The sequence below is a fragment of the Python bivittatus genome, unplaced genomic scaffold, assembly GCF_059951505.1.
Source record: "Python bivittatus isolate LINGU-HERP-01145 unplaced genomic scaffold, Pbiv_v1 ctg000020_np1212, whole genome shotgun sequence".
In the NCBI taxonomy this organism is placed as follows: domain Eukaryota; kingdom Metazoa; phylum Chordata; class Lepidosauria; order Squamata; family Pythonidae; genus Python; species Python bivittatus.
Genome location: NW_028277030.1, coordinates 67,212,856 through 67,235,408, shown reverse-complemented (window position 1 = coordinate 67,235,408; position 22,553 = coordinate 67,212,856). Strand labels below are relative to the sequence as shown.

The 22,553-nt window shown below is 40.2% G+C and overlaps 1 protein-coding gene across 1 annotated transcript; it reads right to left on the bottom strand.

Moving 5' to 3' along the window:
- Positions 1 to 3,638: 3,638 nt before the first annotated feature.
- CUNH6orf58 (chromosome unknown C6orf58 homolog) lies at positions 3,639 to 20,538 on the bottom strand. Its single transcript, XM_025168900.2, has 6 exons — positions 20,177 to 20,538; positions 13,176 to 13,262; positions 11,609 to 11,793; positions 9,414 to 9,544; positions 8,339 to 8,577; positions 3,639 to 4,220 (listed from the first exon to the last, which is right to left on the bottom strand). Exons 1-6 carry the CDS (start codon positions 20,535 to 20,537, stop codon positions 4,114 to 4,116), a joined length of 1,110 nt encoding a protein of 369 aa, XP_025024668.1. The 5' UTR covers position 20,538; the 3' UTR covers positions 3,639 to 4,113.
- Positions 20,539 to 22,553: the final 2,015 nt, after the last annotated feature.

The following is a 22,553-nucleotide window of genomic DNA, read 5'->3' as shown; positions in this document are numbered from 1 at the left end:
AAGAATTTTTTGAATAACAATGCATATCTGGTCCCAAAATTTCTTAGCCTTTTCACAAGTCCACCAAAGATGATAAAAGGTTCCTTCTCCCTGTGAACATTTCCAACAAACATTTGTTATACCAGTATACATTTTTGATAACTTATCAGGAGTTAAATACCAGCGGTACATTATTTTATAAAAATTCTCTTTTAAGTTATAATTCAACATAAATTTCAAACCTTTGTTCCACATATTTTCCCATTGTTCCAATATGATATTGTATCCAAATTTTTTAGCCCATTTAATTATACAATCCTTGACTTGCTCATCTTCTAAGTTCATCTGTAACAACATCTTATACATTTTAGCAATAACATGCTCATCATTTATACAGAGTTGAGTCTCAAAATAAGATATTTCATTAACAAATCTATAGTTCTTTTTATCCAACTTAAAACATTCAAACAATTGCATATGAGTAAACCAGTGACATGTAAAATCTTCTAATTCTAACTGTTCTCTTGTTTTAAAACTTGGTTCACCCTCTTCAAAATTTAATAAATCTTTATATTTTAACCACTTCCTTTCTCCCACATTTTCTCTTCTAGTAAATGCTTCCTGAGGTGACAACCACAAAGGTATATTAGTTTCTCCCACATTTTTAATTGACAGCTTGTTTTGCACCCATGACTAGCGAATGTTCAGTGTGTTTGATATAAAAGCTTTACAAACCCACCCCCTGGCACAGACATACCATGGCTGAACATTGCATACATACTTGGTGTCCATCCCAGGGAGCCTTGCATGTTTACTCCTGTATGTATTTACCTTTAATAAAGCTTGTGAAGATCACACTAGCTTTCAGCTCCTCTTTCTTGGAAATCACTCATGGATATTGGCCCCTGGAGGGCATTTACATCTGCATTTACAATTGGGGAAACAGTAGATGATTAATATGATCTGGCTAAGATGCTTAATGGGTCCAAACTTTTTCCTGAATGTCTTGGAGAACTTCCTGACTTCCCTGTCACTGACACTGTTGAAGCTCTGTAAATCTGTGGAATATGGAAACAGCCCTGGCAATTGATATTGTTGTGCTTAACTCCACTTTTGCAGAGCCAAGACAATCAATTGGTTCAATGAGGAACCAAGGACAATGAAGCAGTTGGAATCACCACTTGCATGCAAATGAAGTGAATTTGGCCAAGCACAGCTAGCCCTTTGGACAGCTGTTCTGTTGTGGTAGAGGTCACAAAGAATGCTTACTTCTCTTCTTCCATTTTTGGCTAGTGTTGCTTTCCTGTCCTGTACACCACCTTCTCTTCCCCCAGGATGCTGAAGAGGTGAAACCAGAGCAGGCTGCAGGTTTCTCTGTGTAATTATTCTCTACAGATATCTTAGTGGTTTATAATAATGTGCAATGTAACCATGACAACTACTTGTTTTGTTGTTTTGGATTCTTTTCTGTTTGTAGATTCAAGTGTCTAGAGAGAAATGGGCTAATATCTGCTTTCTTGCTTCTTTCCTCTCCTGGCTGATTAAATCAGTCAAGGATGGACTGAGTTCATTAAGGACAATAATTAATGCTTTCTTGAAGGAGAGGTGTATCCTGCCTTGCTGAAAGGAAGCAGTGATAAAGCCCTTATTAGCAACATCTTTCTTTGCCGAAGAAGAACTGACAAACTAACAAGCTATCATCTGGTCTCAAATGTATCACCTCTGGTTTTGTTGATTGAGAAGATGGTAGACTTCAAGTTCTAACACATCTGGAGGATACTAATTATTTGGATCCATTCCAGTTAGGCTCTGGGATGGAACATAGGTCTGACATGACTGATAGATTTGGTGGGTGCTTTTGCTGGGAACAAAATGGGAATTGGGTGGGACAGCTCTACTTGTCATGATCCTCTTGGTGGCCTTTTGATACTATTAATCACAGTATCTTAGACTGCCTGGAGAGGCTGGGCCTTTGAAAATAACTGTTTGAGATTAGGGGGTGTTAAGGAGACAATGACGGTGTGTGATCATTTGTCACTACCTTACCTAATCATCACCTTCTTAAGTCAAACACTGATTTCTCTGGGATCACATGACTATTGTGTAAGCCTAGGAAAAGGTGTGGCTTCTTTAAGGAGCATCCAGCAAGAATACCCATGCTAGGTCTGAAGCATCACTCCCTCCAGAGCAAAATACCTTCAATTCTTTTAACAACAAGAGACTCTTCTCTTGTTCTATATCAATCTTTTACATGGACTTAAAAATCAATAAATCTCACAAGAAGCTTTGTTTAGGCTCACCTCCCAAACAATAGCTAACCTTCAAGACATTCATCCTTGGCCTCAGGAATGTTTACAGCCATCTAGACTTTTTGATGCTGCCTTTGTGTTCAACAACTTCTCCTAAACGTATCAGTGCACATAAGATGTATTCCCCACTTCCCATTCCATCCCACCCCATTTCACAAATACAGAAATTATCGGGGGGGGGGGAGTCTATTGAGTAAATATTACCATATTTACCAATTCTGATGAAAACTGTTGAAAGATTTGGACTCGGGGCCAGTTGCTTTTTCAAACACAATTTAAAGTGTTTGTTTTAAAGAACTAAAAATCTTAGGGCTCAGCTGAGAGACAGGGAATTCTATGCTTATTCCAAGCTAGGGAATACACTCCCTTTGGAGTTTTATTCAGTCCCATTCTTTCTGCTTTTGGGGGAAAAAGTCATGCCCCTTGGCCATTCACCAGCACTGTATGCTGATGATATACAGCTTTACATCTCAACTGCAAACCAAACAGGATATGCAGTCTAGCCCTTGCCTGGAAGCTGGATATCCTTGTCTGGAAGCTGGATCAGGACAAACAGGCTTAGGCTCAGTATGGCAAGATAAATATTTTTTGGGTGCAGAAGCCTCCTGATTCCAGGGAAATTTCACCTTCAGTTCTGGATGGGGTTGTGCTTCCCTGGACAAAAGTGGTTCTTAATCTAGGAGTTCTCCTGGATTTACAGCTTCAGCTCAAAGAGCAGGTGGCAACTGTAGCTAGGAGGGTCTTCACACAGCTCCATCTTATGCATCATTTATTACCTTTGTTGGAGCAGGAGATTCTACTCACCATTACTCAAGTTTAGGTCACCTCTCACATGGACTACTATAATGTACTATATAAAGCTTTGGTTGGTCCAGAATGCAATGGCTTGGGTAGTGATGGGTATCATTCAGTTTACCCATGTACTGCTACTGCTTTGAGAGCTGTACTACTTACCATTTTGTTTTTTGGTACAATTCAAGGTGCTTATTGGGATAGAGGTAACTTCAGGAGCACCTACTCCCAGAGAAGGTTCCCTGAAGATCCTTTCCCTGAAGGAGTATCATCTGCAGGGAGTGTGGAATAGGGTCACTTCCCTCCTTCTCTGACCCCAGGGGTCACATTGGCCTCTACCCTCCTGAGTAGTTGAAAAGCTTTTAAGATATGGATTTTCCAGCGTGCCTGTGGGGTCTGAGGAGCCTGAAATATTTCTTTGATCCCTCTTGCAGGATGGATGTTGTGCAGGATGGATGTGGCACCTGAGGTATTTTGATATATATTTCTTATGTATTTTGTTTTTGATTATATTAAGCTTGTATGCAACCTAGTAAATAAATACATAAAATACTGTAATGTGGTTAGTTTCAATTTTAATTTTTAAAATTTATTTATGACAAAGCTAAAGTCTTCCAAACAACACTGAACCAAATAGAAGGCAGTAAATAGAAGAGTTATGCAGCTTTTTGAAGGGACGCTTCACTGCAAAGAAGGTTGCCTTGAGTGAAAACTCTGAAGCTGCATCAAAAGCAAGGGAACCCTCCACCCCCACCCTACAACTACTAAGAGTAAAGCAGTTGCATAAGTGTAGCTTTCTTTGGCCTTTCTCCAAAGTCCTTGACTGAACAGTTCCAGAGTCAGAAGAGGCTTTTGAGTGACTGCCAGTTAAGGTTTCAAGGCAAGGCAAAATTCTCTTCAAGGAGAACTCAACAGGAACCGTGTCCCTTTGACATCATGAAATGCCTCATCTAGCCTTAATCTAGAGAATCTACGAAGTGATACACCACTGGGCAAATAGTGAAACTCATTATTTCTGTTGGGTAAAGCCGAGCTATTTCACAGAACGGGTAGAAAAAATCTTTTCAACAAGACTGCGACCAAAACGTCTTCCTTCTTCAGTGGACATGGCTCCTTTCCATAACAGCAGTAGAATATTCCCTGCACACACACATACAAAATAATGTATTTATCTCCTTTTCACTTCAGTGGAATCTTAAAGCATTGAACACTATTTAAAAACCAAAAGATACTCATTAAAACATTTAAGAGCAAAAGAGAATTGAAGCAACAGTATTAGCTGTTAAAGACAATACTAATTATCCTGTGAGAAGTACTTGTGGAAAACATTACATTCCATGCCAAGTTAATTAAAGATATAACATACAGACACATACCAACATACACACAGAAAGGAATGGGCCTATGGCTTTGATTTGGGGAACATTTGTTTTGATATAATTGTACATCACATACCTATCAAGCCCAGCTGATGCTGCAGGTCTCATTATTTATAATTATGTTTCTAATTTTGAACTTGCAAAAAGAGGAAATAAGAATGGCAAATTTACATTTTACTTCCCAGAACTCCTATCTGATATCAGTTACTAACAGTCAGCAGGGCAGTACTCTTCCGAGTCGATCTCCAAAAGGTGCTTTGGAGCATGTGAGAATGCAAACACAGCAGTGTCTGCCACATCTGAAAGCAGCTAAAAACAGGTGTGACAACAGGGGGAAAGGGTGATTCTGCCTCCCCAGATGTAATTTCAGTTTTCAAATTCCTACCATTTCAGTAGGGTAACCTCAGGTTTTAAAAATACAGCTTAAACATCCAGAGAGAGGATGGAGCCAAGATCTATGGAGTAGAATAGTTTACCAATTCTACTGTAAAAGCTTTTACATGATAACTTCCTAGATTCACCCCAGTTAATTGCTGGGGGTGCAAAGAAAGCTGATATATCCAAGGCCATTGAGAGAGCCAGTAAAACTAGCAGGAGTGTACTCTCCACCCTTAATCTATTTTTCAGTGTAAATTATTCACCAGGGCATAATTAATACGTAAGACAACAAGGAATATTGCTGGGGGGGGGTATTTATTCCAGAGTTTTCATCCATGTCATGTAGAGGGTTGCTATCTTCTGACAGAAAGAAGTTTTGTAAGGAAGATGGATAGATCCAGCTATCTACACTTCACATCCACTCATTTAAAGAAGAAACTCCTTTAACAGGAAACACTTTTAACAATTTAAACTTTGTTAAGATTAATTTCACCAGGATAAAGTCTGAGGTCCTAAATGAGATTTGGGTGGATTCTATCTTTTCCTGTAGAATACTAGAATGATGACTAAGTAAAGCAGCTAGGATTGTTACTTTTAACCTCAGCTTATCCTAGTTCTTTTTTTCTATTATATTATACATGGGTAACTGGGGGAGGGGGAAGTGATAAAGTAACATATCCTTTGCCTTTTGTGTATTTGCATGAAATCTTACAATGCAAATACAAAAGGTTGAGCTTCCATTGTGACATCACAAGTCAGATTACTTTGGTATTATTGTGGATAACTGCCGATACCTATGTCAAACTCTGCCCCTTATGTCCTTGTGTGAAACATGTACAAAAGATGGAGCTTCTATAATGATGTCATAATGTCCCTTTCATCATTTTGCCATCATCATCACTAGCTGAGAATAATGTTATATATATTGCTATCTATCTATCTATCTATCTATCTATCTATCTATCTATCTATCTATCTATCTATCTATCTTGCAATGAGAATGAGGCATTTGGCTTACTGAATGTATTTATTTAATCAGTTTCTACTTGATTTTTCAAAGATGGACCAAGTACTTTGGTTTAGGCTACTCAGGGCTTTGTAGACAAATGGTGGTATTTTAAATTATATTTGGAAACAAACTGGAAAACAACAGATGTCTTTTAAATGAGTAACTGCAAAAGATAATTGTCATCATTGTAGTTCCTAGTTAGAAACCTTCTAAATCTCTTGATGCTTTTCAAAGCATTTACACAATGAATTTTGGTAGGATACATTGCATGATACTAAGGAAGGGACAACACTAGAAATAACATGTTTTATCACAGGATGGCACATAGCTACCCCATAAGCCAAAACTAGTGAAATAGGCTTTGTGTTCATGGAGACCAGCTGGGCTTCCACAGAGCTAATTCCAGTTATGCCTACCAAACCATCATAGCTTCTTCTCATATTTGCTCAGGAATCAGGAAAGCACTTTCTGAACATTGCTCACAAGATTTCCTTGTCGGTATTTGCACAAACCCTTGACTTTGGCTAATTTCAGAAACTAAGCAGTGTTACCATTAGTTAGTAGATGATGAAGGATCATCTGGATGTTCCAGAGCTGTTTGCTAGGCTGGGAAGTTGGGGGGAAAAAACCAAAAAACGTTCATAACAGTGCCCAAAACCTGCAGGTATACAGTCACCAGGAATCAAGTTCAACTCAGGACATTTTGGGTTTTTTTTTTTTTTTTACCTTTTATTTAGATTCTGTCCTTATAGCCCTATTGTATAGCAAATATACAGTATATAATTCTTTCTTCCAAGAATTCTGGGAATCCTAGTTTAAATGGGATGTTGACAACTGTCCCCTCAGAGATTCTTAATCCACTCCCAAGCTTCAATTCCCAGATTTTGATTAGGCTATTTTTTACTGCTTGATTGTCTAGTGATAATCTTGTCTACTTATCTCAGTGATGATTGCTAGTGAGGAGGTATTCTGGTCTTTTTTTTTTCCTTTTTATTGCCTCTTTTGAATAGTATCACCCAGATAAGCAGAGATTAACACCAAGATTATCATCAGACAATCAAGCAGTAAGCAATACCCTAACAGAGGAACTACCAGGAAGGGAAAAAAACCACAAAAACCCACCCCCACCAACACTGGCAGGGCATGCCACAGTATATTGTATAAACTGAGAGCAAACCCCATCCCATTCTAGCACTGAAGATGTTACCTAGCCGGGTAACGAAACATTTGCAGGAAAACAACCAAATTCAGAGAACCCCAAGAACTCCACAATTCAACCCTCAGCTACATATATTCTCCTGTATTGGTTTCCTTTGTTTTTTTTAGGTAATGTTTATATAATTTAAATGAATACATATGTGTAATTACTTTAAAAGGCTTTCTTGTAAAATGGATTGCCTGAAGCACTAGAGTAGGATGGGAAAATCTGACAACTGGACCGATGTTTGATTTGCAACATCTATATCTGGTTATAGAAAATGGGACTGTAATCCATCATATCTAGAAAACAGCATTGCAAAGGTAGAAGGAAGACATTGGGCTCATCCCACCAAACTAAATAAATACATAGACACATATTAACAACTCCAGGCCCCTCCACGCTCAGCATTTTATTGATCTGGCATTGACATGACTGCAGCACAGCTCCAACTGAAAACCTTGTATTTTGCAATTTGTGACCTTAGAGAGTCACAGGAGTTGGAGACAGGCTGTTCTCCCATTTGTGGGAATTTTCATTTCACTCCAACCCATCCTGCATGAACTAAAGCTTGCTAGCAGATTTCACAAGAAATCTGATCAAGCAGTCTTAACCCTTCTAGCTAGTTTTTAATCAGCTTCACAATCTTTGTAAAAATCATACCAGGCTTAAATTTTTCTGCTTATATAGACAGTATGTGTGCAATACTTGCCTCCCCTTGACTCCCAGTCACTGGGCTCAAATGAGCATTAACATACACCCATATACATAAAGGGTACATATTGTAATCTACAATGATGCTTGCAGTTCTTAGACAAAGTGTCTGGATGCAAAACTATGATATCATGTCATCTTCACAATTTTCAATGGGAATTTATATGCAGAAAGAATGATGCTTTGACAACCAGGTGCCTCTTTTTTTTCACACACCCCTAGATCAAACTTTTTACAAAATATGTACTGAAAGCTGCAGGAGGAGGACACTAGGAATTTTTTTCCCTTCCTGCCTAGGTTGGGAACATTTGTTATTCCAGGGACTTCCTTAGTTCAGGGGGAATAGCACAGCCTTAATGACAATTTTACAATCTCCCATTGGCTGCTGGAGGGAGAATTCATTGGCTCATGGTGTTCTCTGACTGCTCTTGGGGTTCCAAGATTGGCCAGAGTGAAGACAATCAAACAATTGGCTTCAAAATACTTTAGAGGGATCAGGGAGCAGAAACAGTGCCACATGGAAGTGTCTTCTGTAGGTCTGTAATTAAATATGGACCATGTGTTGGTCTCAAACTCCTACCTGTATTCTTATTTGTGGCATGAATAATCTCAAGAAGAAATAGCACTTTATTCTGCAGAAGAGTGAAGTCATGAATGAAGGGTACTTTGTCTCCTTCCAAAAGTATTCGAGGTGGTAATCCAGTCTGGAAATGATTTATAACATTAAGATTTGTAGGAAAATGCATGGCTGCAAGGAAATGAACCACAGTAGACCAAGCCTCTCCAAAACTGCTTTCAGGTCCATTGAGGTACGGGAGTCTGAAATGTAAGAAGGGAAAAGGAGGTCATGAATATTTGTATAATATTTATTGTGTTTTGGAATCAGATAGGAGAGAGGTTGCTGAGACATTTTTAATTGTAATTGACTTGCAGCTCCCTGGCCAGACAGTGCTTCAGAATAACACAGTAATCATACATGTGATAAACCTCAACCAGTCAAACATACATTCTTCCTACAGTATGGTGAGCAGTCAGATAGCATAATTGCTCATAGTTGTGCCTAACTATAAATATGTCCAGTGGACTTCCAAGATCCTCCCACTGATATCAGTAATTGTTGAACTGTTATGTCATCTACTATCAGCCCCACTAGGTAGACCAGACCAGGAAATCAACTCCACAGGAAGACTAAAATTACTTTTATTGAGATTGGCTATAATAGCAGGATCTTGCAAACCTGATTGTACCTCCTCCTCCTTCTTATACTCCAGTGAATTAGGGAAGTGTTTGCCCCAGCCACTTCTGAATGTTATCTCACCATTGTGAACTTAAGAAATGCTTCAGCCCCTTTTGCCTAGACAACAGATCCTGCCTCAAGGTCATTTTCCTTACTCCCTACATCTACCAACAGCTTCTACTTGCTACTAACCAGAGGAAAAAGCTAAAACAACTCATGTTGCTGTCTGGTTAAGGAGGCTGAAAGAAACTGTGGGCAGAACACAGGATAATCCTTCCACAATCCAGAAGCAATCGTGCCTGTTCAGAGTTATCTATTTGCTATGATAGGGCTACTGCATTTTAAGAAAGATCTAAGGAAGATTGAGAAGAAAGGTGTCTCACACCAGCACTTCTCAGGATGCTTGTGATAAGCTTACCTTTTTTTAAACTTTGGAAATGCAAAATCAATGGAGAGACAATGAGCTTTCCATATGTAACTTAGGGCTTTGTCTTCTGAGAAAAGAAGACTTGTAGTTGTTTCAGAGTTTGGTGCAGTAGATAGGAGATACTAAAAATAAATATATAGAAAAATAAGTAGATGTAGATATAGATAGGATAAATAAAACAATTCAGTTACTCATAAAAGTTATGCAACCATGCCCATATATAGATATAATAAGTCTCTGCTTACTTCAAACTTTCTTGAAAATGAAGACACATGTGGGTGTATGTTGACTTTTCAGTCTTGCCTATTGCTTTGGAATTCCCTGGAGGTCTCCCATCCAATTATTAACCAGGCCTGACCCTATGAAGCACTACCCTCTTTGTCAAGGAAGCCAATACCAATACCAGCGTGGACCCAACCACAGGTCATTTCACTGTCTGTTTTTGCAACCCAGGAGGGTATCGGATCCAATAAACAGGTGGCCGAGCTGACGGTACAGAGAACCCTGTCTGCTTCCTCAGGAGTCACTGGCTCAAACTCACCCCAGATCACATGACCAGACTGTGCCCCAGGCACCATCCTCCAACAACGGTTGAGACTCCAGGCATCCCCAAGGATTTGCAACATGCTAGAGAGCTAGTTAAGTATCACAGTGGCCTCCCAGCTCTCCCCCCTCAATGTCAGAGGGTACCCAACACAGCCACAGTTGTTACAGGGACAAAACACAGTTGTCACAAACAAAAAACAATATCCACACCAAGCTCCTTCAACAAACTGTCCATCCACTCGTCATCTGTCTTTCTCATAACCTGGCCCAGTGCTATGTTGAGCTTTATAGGTGACAAGTACATTACATTGCATCTAGAAGTTCACCAAGAGCCAGTGCTGTTCATGGAGCAATAGAGTTACACAGTTGCATCTTAACAACCCAACACTGCCCATGCTGTTGCATTCTGGACCAGTTGCAGCTCCTGAATACTTTTCAAGGGGAGTTCCATGGACAGCACATTACAAAAGTCCGAACAGGAGGTGACTAAGGTGTGAGTGATTATGAATAAGGACTGGCAATCCAGAAACAGATACAATTGGTACACAAGGTGTATTTGTTCAAAGACCTTCCTAGAAACAGCTGCTACCTGCTCCTTGGGTAGGAGTTGTGAGTCTAGGATGATCATCAAATTACACACAAACTCTGTCTGAGGGCACGTGAGGCCATTCACACACCAACAGATGACCCCACACTGCAGCTTCATGTAGATTTTAAATAGGAGTAGGAAGAAAATAGAGCCCAATGGTATCCTGTAAAGCAGGGATCTAGAACTAGACCTCTCCCCTGTCCAACAGTAGCTCAAACTGGCCCTGGTGAAAGGAGGAGAACTGCCATGCTTCCCAAACCCCTGAGCCAGTCCAGAAGGATACCATAACTGATAATACTGAAAGTTGCTGAGACATCAAGAAGAACCAGGATGGAGGTACTCCCCTTGCCACCCCCACCCCCCCAGGTCCTGCCAAAGTTCATTAACTGTGATCAGTGCTATAGCCAGGTTTGAAACCCAAATGAAAGGGTTCCAAATAATCTTTTTCCTTCAGGGCCCTCTGGAGCTGCAAGCTGACCACTCTCCCTACAACCTTTCTTTAAAAAAGGGAAGGTTGAAAACTCATCAAAAATTGTCTAGTTCCACTGGATCCAGTGACAGCTTCTTGAGAAGAGGCCAGACCACCCCCTCTCTCAAGGAAGCACTAATCATTGCATGGATTCAACCACACATCATCTTCTGGGAAGCTTTAACCAATCATGAAGGACATGGATCTGAAACACAGATGGCTGAACCCACAGCTCCAAGGACTTGTCCACTTCACTAGGATTAACAGGCTCAAATTCCTCCCAGATAACTAAACAAGATTGTGTCTCAAGCAACTCCAAAAGACTTTGTCTTTGGCTAGGCCATTTGTTTGTCTTGACCTCCCCTAGCTTTTAGAGTGTAAGCCCTGGCACATTACTCAAAGGTTAGTTCATACACAGAGGTCTATCTTTGCCCCCAAATATGAAGAAAAGAAAGCTTAGCTTTTTTCTAAAATTAGAGGTATTTCCCCCCCAATTCTCGGTATTTGCATGCATGATTTAGGGAAGAAAGAGTGTATACTAGGAAGATATCCATTTGGTTAGTAAAAAATCAGTAGATATACCTTGAAGAAATCCCTCCAGGCAGACATGACTTTTGGCATCTGGGTATTGCATTCAGCAATGCTGTGGCAGAAATCTGTACTTTGCTCATCTGGTGGTATTAGTTCTACCTCATATGGTAGCTCTCCAAAGAAGCCGCTATCCAGTGCCCCAAGAAAGGGAATAGCTGCCAGATAGTAATTCATACCTAGGGCAATTAAGAGTAGTGAATATGGTTTAGTAGGGAAAAAAAAATCTAGTCAAAGCAAAATAAGCTTAATGGAAAAAATACAGGTAGTCTTCGTTTAGTGACCACAACTGGGACCGGCAACACGGTTGCTAAATGAAGTGGTCACTAAGTGAAACCATGACTGTGCTTATGATCTCACTTCAGTTTTTCTTTGCTTTACTGACCTGCAAAGGCAATAAATGTGAGGATTGGTCATAAAGTTACTTTTTCATCACTACTGTAATTGTGAACAGTCGCTAAACGGGGCAGTCACTAAACAAGGACTATCTGTATGGGCCTCTACCAAGACCCAATTTGTTCAAATACATGTCTAGGGGACTGCACCCAGACAACTGTAGTGTGGCCTGATTTACACAGAAATAATTTTTATGGGGAAAAAAAGAGTCAAGTAAAAATGCATGTAACTGATTCCTGAATAATAGGACAACATAATATCTGATTAACTTTAATTGTTAGAATGTTAAAAGGTTCTTAAAGTTTAACTGGGATCCCACATGGCTTTTTGAGAAATCTTCAGCTGCGAGCATTATTTGTGTACAACTCTAATGTCATTGAAGACTAACCATTAACCAGGATTCATATCACAACTCAATGTTAATTATTAAACATGGCTGTAATTGCTTTTATGTATCAGTCTTGCTGGGAGATAATTATGTGATTATCAGAGTACCTTCTGGACAATTCCTATGGAACTATTAGATAAGACACATTTTAAAATCAGTCATTTTTTATATGTTTGGCAATATTTTATTTTTTCTGAAATAGTTTCTTTTTTCCTGACATTGCGACTTTACATTAAATTTCACACTTTGTCTATTCTAATTTCCATCATTTCAGACATTCAGGTATTTGAGAAAAAGTTCCACAGAAAAAGTCTACAGTATAACATAGTAATTAGCGAGAGTACTTCTACAATGTTACTCAGTCTGTGAATCTTTATGAGGCCACACAATCCTACAGAAGAACATGAGAAGTATGTAGTTTTGCAGAGAAGATGCTGTAAAAATGAAACCTGAAAATGGGAGGTGACTTCTTTGTATGGAATACTTCCATAAAAGCAGTTAGCAGATGTACCACTGACAGTTCATCTGTCCAAGGACAGTCATTTCAGGTTCTGAAAGCTTACGGTAGAGGAAGGATTTCTACTGACCAATTCTATAAGGTTTGGTACTGCTCATGGTGGAGCCCTCCAAATATTAGCACTCAGCAAATCTTACTACTGTTAGAAGACATCAAAACAAATGAAGAATTCATAGCTTGGTGCAATTGGTTTTACGTGTTAGAAGCTTTCTCCATTAAGTATAAAAACAAGTAATTCCTAAGCAAGAATATATACTTACAAGCCCACCAGCTGAATACAGATACACACAGATTGTCTCCATCCATATGGCCGCACCCTGTAGCATTTAAGGGATCTGCTAATCTGCCTGGAAGAAAATGAAATAAAGTATTGTACCTCCTTGGATTTTTAGAAGTGTCAAGATTGACCCAGCCTTTTGTGAGGAGAATATAAGTAGTGCTGGTCAGCAGACTGTTTTATCTTGACTGCTTTTATTTATTCATTCATTCATCAAATTTATAAGGCTGCCCATCTCATGAAAAAGTGACTCTGGGCAGTGTATGATAAAACTATAAAACAGTTAACATATAAAAAAAACAATTATTATTCAGAAAAAAATTAAAAATCACAATTAAAGGCTAAGAGAGGGCAGCAGATGCCAACAATGGAGGCACCTCGATACCTCATCAGTCCCCTGGGGCCCCCATGCCTGATGGCATAACCAGGTTTTGAGGGGCTTCTGGCAAATCAACAGGGGTGGAGCCAATCTCACTTCAGGGGGGAGGATGTTCCATAAGGCGGGCACCACAGCAGAGAAGGCCTGCCTCCTGAGTCCCACCAACTGTAGCTCCCAAGCAGATGGAACCCGTAGCATGTCTCTTCTGCCAGCCTGATGGGATGGGCAGATATCGGGGAGACGCAGTCATTCATATAACCCGGCCCCATGCCATGAAGGGCTTAAGTCAAAACTAGCACCTTGAATTGGAACCAGAAGCAGACTGGCAACCAATGCAGCTTGCAGAACAGAGGTGTAATGTGTGTTGTTCTAGAGGCACACATAACCACTTGCACCGCTGCATGTTGCACCAGCTGAAGCTTCCAGATACTCTTCAAGGACAGCTCCATGTAGAGCTTATTACAGTAATCCAATTGGGAAATGGCCCTGAGCAGAGCCCCATAATCTAGGAATGGGTGCAACTAGCGCACAATACGAAGCTGTGGAAAGGTCCTCCTAGCCATGACTGCCACCTGCTCTTCAAGCAGGAGTCATGAGTCCAGGAGGACCCACAAGTTGTGTACTGGGTCTGCTTGGGGCAGTGCAACCCCGTCCAACATCAAAAATGGCAGAGTCCTAGAACTGGCAGGCCACTCAGTATTGTCAGGATTCAGCTGAAGCCTGTTGTTCCCCATCCAGACCCTCACAACCTCCAGGCAGTGGGATAAGAAATCCACGGCATTGTTTAATTTGTCAGGGCCAAAGAAGTATAACTGGGTATCATCACAGCAGATGGTGACAGATGAGCTCACCCAGCGGCCTCACTTAGATGTTGAATAGGAGCAGAGAGTGCACTGAACCCTGCAGCACCCCACACAATAGGGGCTGAGGGTGGGATCTCTTCCCCACAATCACAATCCACTGGAATCAACCCTGGAGAAAGGAGGTGAACCAGCACAACACATTGCCACCCACCCCCAATCCTCTGATCCGATCCAGAAGGATACCATGGTTGATGGTATCAAAAGCCACAGAGAGGTCAAGTAGACAAGGATGGGTATACATTGGTCATCCAAAAGCATGACCAATCCTGTTTCCATCCCATACCTGGGACTGAATCCTGACTGAAAGGGATCCAGATAATCTGCTTCATCCAAGGTCATCTGAAGCTTCTATGCAACCACCTTCTCAACCACCTTCCCCAAAAAGGGAAGGTTAGATACTGGATGAAAATTGTCCAGTATAGTGGGGTCCAGCGATGGCTTCTTGAGGAGGGAATGAACAAGTCCTTCTTAAGAGGTAAAGGAACAACCCCCTTACTCAAAGAAGAATTCACCGCCATTAGAACCCCTCACATGACACCCTCCTGGCTGCTTTAATAACCTAGGAGGGGCATGGATCTAAAGAGCACGTGGCTGAGCTCACAGTCCTAAGGACCCTGTCCACTTTCTCAGACTCAACAGGTTCAAACCATTCCCAGATAACTGGGCAAAACTCCTCCCTAGGCATCTCCTCCAGACCTGCAACAAGGCTAGCATCCAATTTGAGCGACTTTGTCTGACAGATGCTGAAAAATTCTTCTGTATGCCTCTGCAAGGGGTTCTCTGAGCCCTCTTAACCAAGAGGGCACGTGTCACCCAAAACAGGGCTGCAGGATGGCTATCCACAGATGCAATAACAGCAGAGAAATACTGATGCTTTGCTGCCCTTACCACCACAAGGTAGGCCTTAATAGCGGTTTTAACCCATGTTCAGTCTAGTTCATTCTCTGTTGAATGCCAGAGATGCTCTAGACATCTCTTTTCTCATTTCATCTCCCTCTACTCTTCCATGAACCATGGGGAGTGACAGAATCCATGAGAGGGGAGAGGTCACATAGGCATGATCTGATCCAAAGCCTCAGCCACCCACCATTCCAAGCAGCGACCAGAGCTTCAGATGGATGGTACAATGGACCAGTTGGAAAAGCCCCCAGCTTCCTCTGAAACCCATTTGGGTCCATCAGTCACCAGAGGTGGACTGATCTAATGGGTCTAGCCTGCCTGCAGTGAATAGAAGAAGAATGCACTGCACTGAAGAATCCCATGCTAATTAGGGCATGATATGACCATGACAAGGGAGACACAAAGAGCTCCTCCAATTTCAGAACATACCGTTGCTGTTCTGACAGGAACACCAGATCCAGTGTGTGTCCACGGTCCCGTGTTGGGCTCTGGATGACCTGGGATAGGCCCATGGCTGTAATCGTGGCCATGAACTCCTGAGCCACCTCCGGCTCCACTCCCAGAGAAGGCAGACTGAAGTCCCTCAAGACCGTAAGTCTGGGGAACTCCACTGCCAACCCAGAAATGGAATCAAAAAGCTCAGGCAGGGAGGTTGCGATGCAGCAGGGAGGCAACCTTCCCAACTGATCCCTAGAGCCCAACTCAATGAGTAGGGTCTCACATTTGGTAACCTGTGGTGCAGCATTCCTGAAAGACGTAAGGGATTCCCAGATGATGACTGCCACTCCTCCACCCCTGTCCTGGAATCTCCGCCAATGCCGCACCCAAAACCCAGCTGGGCATATCTCTGAAAGGGCCACTCCCCCTCCCACTTCCAGACCCAGCCAGGTCTCGGTGATACATGCCAGGTCATCCCTCTCATTGATGATTAAATCATAAATGAGGGAGGTCTTATTACAGACCGACCTGGCATTTAGAAGCAGCAGCTGAAAGCTAGGGCCTCTGAAGGTATGCTGACTGGGTACAGGGGCTGAGGCCAAGGAGCTGGAATGCCAAACCGGGATAACTGTTAGTGAAGAAATATAGCATTGTGGTTATAGTTCTCAGTGAGGAGCTACTTTTAGTTTGCTCTTTTCAATATTTTAAACATGCTGCAGTCAACAGCATTTAAATGACATGCATGGAAAGTAAAGAAAACCTGTTTATTGACCTAAGATGTGTATGTGTATAATACGTTTGCCTATAGCATATCAGAAAATACTGATTTCTTTAGCCGACAATGAGAATAAGCAACCTTGATGGCTTAAAAAGTATTCAGAGAGAGTACCAGATAAAAGATTCTTATTGGCTGCAGTCTTAAGATTCATATTATTGTCCTACACCGTATATTACAGGCATTTTCATACAACTCTAGCTAACAAATAGTGATATATGGGCTTCACAACATACTATTATTTCATCACGATGGCTATACTCTTACTGAGAGTCTTCAGATAAATGCCTTTTTAGAGAACAGCTCTAGGGTTAGAATTATTAACAACTCTAGGATGTACTTGATTATGCAATCAGCTGCTACACTGATCTTTATAAATGAGATACATGAACAGAACAAATAAATAAAAAGAATTTAGATGAGATAGCACTGGTGAAGAAACAGGAGATGCATGAAATCATATAGAACAAAGATACTGGAAGGGCAATATTAGAAAAATAGCAAAGGACAGTCATAAATGGATTAGGTGCTATGGAAAAAAGATTCTTCTGATGTTGCAGTCCCAGACATATTTACTCATATAAGGTCAATAGAGGGTCAGTGTAAGGAACAGATTTAGTATACTTTAGTATACTTACATTCTGTAAAAGGGAATTGGCAAAGCTATATGAAGAGATAAGCAACACTGTGGAAACTGAAGCAGAAAAACTATTCCCAACATTTCAAAGAGGAATAGCTCCACATGGCTTTCAGAAAAAATGTTATCACAATAGCTGAAGAAAGATGGAAAATGCAACTCTCTGAAAACAAGGAGGACATATGACAACTGATTGCAGATTTCCAACAGCAAGCGAAGAAGGACAAAGAAAGGACGAAGAAAAATATGCACTAGAATGGCTATAAAAACAAGGCCTTTAGTAACACATCAATAAGCTTGAGTTTTAAATGTCTTGTGTAATATTTATCAATTTATTTTATTTGTTAAACTGTTTTATCTATTGTCAAATTTTAGGTTATATTTGTACTTCACTATTTGGCTCTTTTGGCTGTAAATAAAACTATGTATATAAGAAAGATACCTCAACCAAGGAAGTTAGAAAATAGAGGGATATAACAAGAAAACAAGAATCAAAATTGGAGGCTAAAATTTTAACCATGTGAGATATGCAAATAATACAACTTTGTTAGGTGAAAGTAAAGAAAATTTAAAAGAGCTCATTAAAAAAGCAAAAACTGGAAATTGACAAATCTGGGTTAATCTTAAATTATAACACAAAGGTAAAGTAACATGCAAGCTTAGTGAATTTACAATTGGCTGTTAAAAATAGAAGGTGATAGTTTTATTGTCTTGGGTTCAAGAATATCATGTATTGGAGAAATAAAGAAGAGATTAATTCTAGACAAAAAGACAATGAGTAACAAAGTCATGAAGGATAAGGATATTTCTTTTATAACAAAGATCAGAATAATTAAAGCAAAGGTCAATGTACTGGATCTTAGAATTATAGAGTTGTAAAGAACCACAAGGATCATCTAGTCCAATTCTGTGCTATGGAAGAAAACCATTGCAACCATCCATCAGAGGTGGCTGTCTAGTCTCTTAAAAAAATTCCAGAGATGGAGAACTCACAACTTCCATAGGTAAGGCACAGCATGAAAGCTGGATACTCTAAGAGTGAGAAAAAGAAGACAGGTCCCTTTGTATTATGGACTGGAAATAGTTACTAAGAGTATCATAGACTGCAAGCAGAACCACTCCATTAGTCCTGGACTGCATAAAGGATGGCTGCAGTGAAGATCAGCAAGCAGAAACCTACATACTTTGGGTATGTAATGGAAGTGACTGAAGGACTAGAAAAAATGATTATGATCTGAGTGCATTTATTTCTTGTTAAATTTGCATTTGAAGAAACACATTGCAAAATTGGCTGGACCAATTCTGCCAGGTGGTGGTGATAGTCTTTGTATCTTTTGTGATCAGTTTATAAATTCTGTTACAGACACACAGATCCATTTTTGTTCTATATCTATCTGAATAATTTGTGTCCCAATTGCACAAATGCAAGATGGGTCAGTTAAAATATCATAAATATAAAATATATTAAAAGCAACCAATTTAAAACATCAGACATCATAAAAACATCATGTTTCAGATTTCTCAGCCCCCCCCCAAATCCTGATGGAATAGTGGTATCTTCACTGACTTCTTAACTCTAAAACTTTAGGGCTATCCAGCTTTGGGGATAGGGCATTCCAGGATGACAGGGCTACCACAAGGGGGAAAGAACTGTTCATTTCCTGGGTTGATTGCACAGGCTGGCCAGCTCTGTTTGGAGAAGATGGTCCCATAAATAACAGACCACAGCCATATAGGGCGTTATGGGTCAAAAACAGCACTCTAAATGGTCCCCAGAAACATCTTGGTGAGCAATGCAAAGGTTACAATATAAATGTAACACTGCTGAAGTAGCTCTCGCCCACCAGCATGTGCACTGTTGTCTGTACCAGCTGAATTTCTGGATAGACCCCCAAAAGAATGCATTGCAGTAATCCAATCTCAAGATAATGAGGGCATGAATGACTGCTACCCAGGCCTCTGTTGTGTGAAGGGTCACAGTTGTCACATCAGCCAAAGCTAGGCAAAGGCTACCCTAGCCATATTATCCATCACTAGATAAAGTAGAAACCATGAATCCAAGAGAACTCCAAATCTCATGCCTGCTCTTTCAGGTGAGTGTGACCTTGTCCAGGGCCATCAGAAGGACCACTGCTGACACCTTCGGAACAAACAGCAATTCCATCTTGCTAGGATTCATTTTCAAATTGTTTTTTTCAGTCCCTGACTGCCTCCAGACATTGGGTAAGAACATGCCCTGCATTTCTGGTGGTGGGGATATATAACTGGGCATCCTTAATGCATTGATACTACTTCCTGCTGAACGACATCATGTATATTAACAGTGTTGGAGAAAGAATGATATGGCTTGCTCACTTATCCCAGATTGCTATCATTTGGAATCACTCACTCATGAAGGTCAAAACAGGGCCTTCTTTTCCTAACCCTCACAGGTGGTCCTGAAAGCTAATCATGTCTATGAATCATTTGCTGGGCCCAAGGGCATTGTAGCAACTAAGGCAAGTGATGGTGGAAGCTATTGTTTTCTTTGCAGCATATCAGTTCTCCTTGAAAAAATAAAATAAAATGAGGCAAGAACCCTAGTAAGCATCAAGTGAGTATTATAGCCCTGAGCTAAAGAAACAAGGTGGAAAACATTTCTCTTTGTAACTATTATTGCCCTATTAATTCATGCAGCATTTCCATATAAAATGCTTATTAAGAGTCTCTGTTGATATGACTGATTATCATTATCAGAAACAAACACTATTTGTTTCAGTGTTCATATCACAAGTAGCAATTTCACAGACATTGGTCAATCTAGTTTGTCATGTGGTTGCTGCACTGCATTCCTTCATGATGTGAAAGAATCTGTATCTTTCCTTCAAACTTACAAACAGTTTAAGATGATAGCTTGGTTGAAAGAGAAAAGTGTCATCCTTTTCATGGCCTGGAATCAACCTAACTTTGCTCTCATGAGCTCTAATATTACAGTAAAAGAAATTGCTCCTACCTGATCCATATTGCCAGCCGTGCTGTAATGGCAATCCCCATAAAATATTGTTGGTGTTGTTAGGTCCGAGTCCCCTGAAATAATTAGTTGAGAATTTAAGCAAGATCTTATACATTCCCAATCTCTCTAAATAGTTCCAGGGATCAATGACAGTCTTGTGGTCTTGGATGGGATAATCTTCAAAGTTTTCAGGCGCTACCTGCCAGAGTGGAGGGAAAGTGTTTTCAGATTCTTGGGGTTGTATTTCTAGATGAGCTGGACTCGCCCCCTTTGTGGCAAGAAGGAAGAGGGTGAGACAGCAAAAGTGTCTTCTCAGGAAAATATCTCCCATGACAGATGGCATCATTATGCTTCTAGACATCACAGTGTGTGGAAGCTGCTTTTAAAAGCTACAGGCCACTCCTACTTCTTAGGCATCCGCTTTTGTGAGTTGCAGCACACTTCAATGGATGCATGGGGGGAGGGGGTAGACTGATGGAGGATTTAAATTTAGGTGAGGCAAGGGGATAGGTGGAGAAGTCAAGCTGGTTATGCAAATGCAGATTACACTGACAAATTAGATATCTCTGAGGAATTCTGTGACTAGCATCAACAATCACTCTCTCTATCCAAGTCATTTCTTAGGAAAGGATTAACAATGTGTTAATGTTAATGTAACTAATAACCTCACTAATAACCTCACAAGATAAACAAATAAGGAGCTGGTGTTATTAACCCTATAACTGCGTCCAGGCTATTCTAAATAATAGGTTTGTACAACTAGGAGAGTGTCTTCTATGATGTGTCCTTGCACCACAGCCTTCTGTATGGGCAAGGTGCAACTGAACATGCTGTGACATACAGATACGAACTAATAACCCATAATTATCTTCGGATCACTCCAGATCATTCACTCTCACTTTCAGGAATGTATTTTCTACCAATCTGCCTGGCTGAGGCATAAGCAGTCTCCAGTGGTAGCTTACCCAGGTGATAAGGCAGAAGGCGTGAGAAACATTGCAGTGCTCTAGGGACACGTCAGTGAAATCCCAAGGCAAACAGAGTCAAATCCAACTTTTCCAGCAGGAATCAAATCTACTGTCAATCCATCAAGAAGGGATCAGCCCAAGAGAAAACTGCACAAGAGGATCTCATTATTCAGAGAAGGATGCAGATTGTTTCATTTTTATTTATTTATTTTGAAGAGGAGTGTATTCCAATCAAGGCGATAGGATAGAGGGTGGTTCTGTTTACTTTCTAAGAAATAGACTTTAAGTCCATACGCAGCCTACTGACTGAGTTCTACTTTAATTTTTCATGCAGCTGAATAGTTTAGCGGCGTTTACTCAAGGTGATTTAACAAAGCTTCCTGTGCAGCAATTCTGCCACTTGATGGTGCTACAGGTCCAACTTTTCCTCCCTTTTCAGTGGGAAATGATAAAGCAGCAATAATGGAGTGAAGTTTAATTTTAAACGGTTACTAGTTTTAAAAATGTCTGTGCGGGATTTTTATTTCAAAGAACAAAACATGTTCAGTTCTCTCCTCCAAACAATGCTAACTCCAGGAAAAGCTGCATTGGAATTTCCATACTTCTGCATGAGAGTGAAAACAAATTTGCTTTGCTGAACAGTTTTCCTCTTAATTGCATTCTGACAACATTTTAATGGACCACTGTCTTTTTAGTATTTTATTGTCATTTATTTGTTATCTTAATTATTTACTGGGATCTTATTGTGCATTTTATAGTTATAAAATACCTTGGGTGTTACACATGGAAAAACTAAATGTAGCAATTAAAAGTTTAAGCTATAAAATAATGTTTTTTCCTAGGATGTGAATGCTTGTAATATATTTGATGTTGCAGAATGAAAGACAGAGTAAGGGTAAAATGGTGAGGAAATTAATATTTACTAAAAGTTGAACCTACCCATGTTATGAGGAGTAATGATACATTCCTTGTAGTATTTTAAGTTCCTTTTTGTTTCAGGTAAGAGTTGAGTGCAGGCTGATTTTAATATGCACAGTCAACACATTTTCTGTATTTAGGACATAGTCACCGTATTTCATGTGATTATGTAATAATTGCAAGCAGTCAGTAAAGATGTCGTAAAGGAGAGGAGTTTTTTCATCTTTTCTCCATTGTAACCCCTTCTGCTCTTAAATGCAGCTCTTGAGATGCATTCTGGTTGGTTTCATCCATTAGTGTAGCAAGTTAGAATAATCTTGGTCTAGTAAAGAAGAGAGTTTTGTTTAATGGCAGTAGGTGCTATACTGGGAGAGAGAAGCAGTACTTTGTTATACCTTGATCTGCATTCTCACCTCTGTTGCGTGTCAAAATTATGTTCTCTGTTAAAAATATCTAAGGAAAAAGTAAAGTAAAATTTAAGCACTGCAATA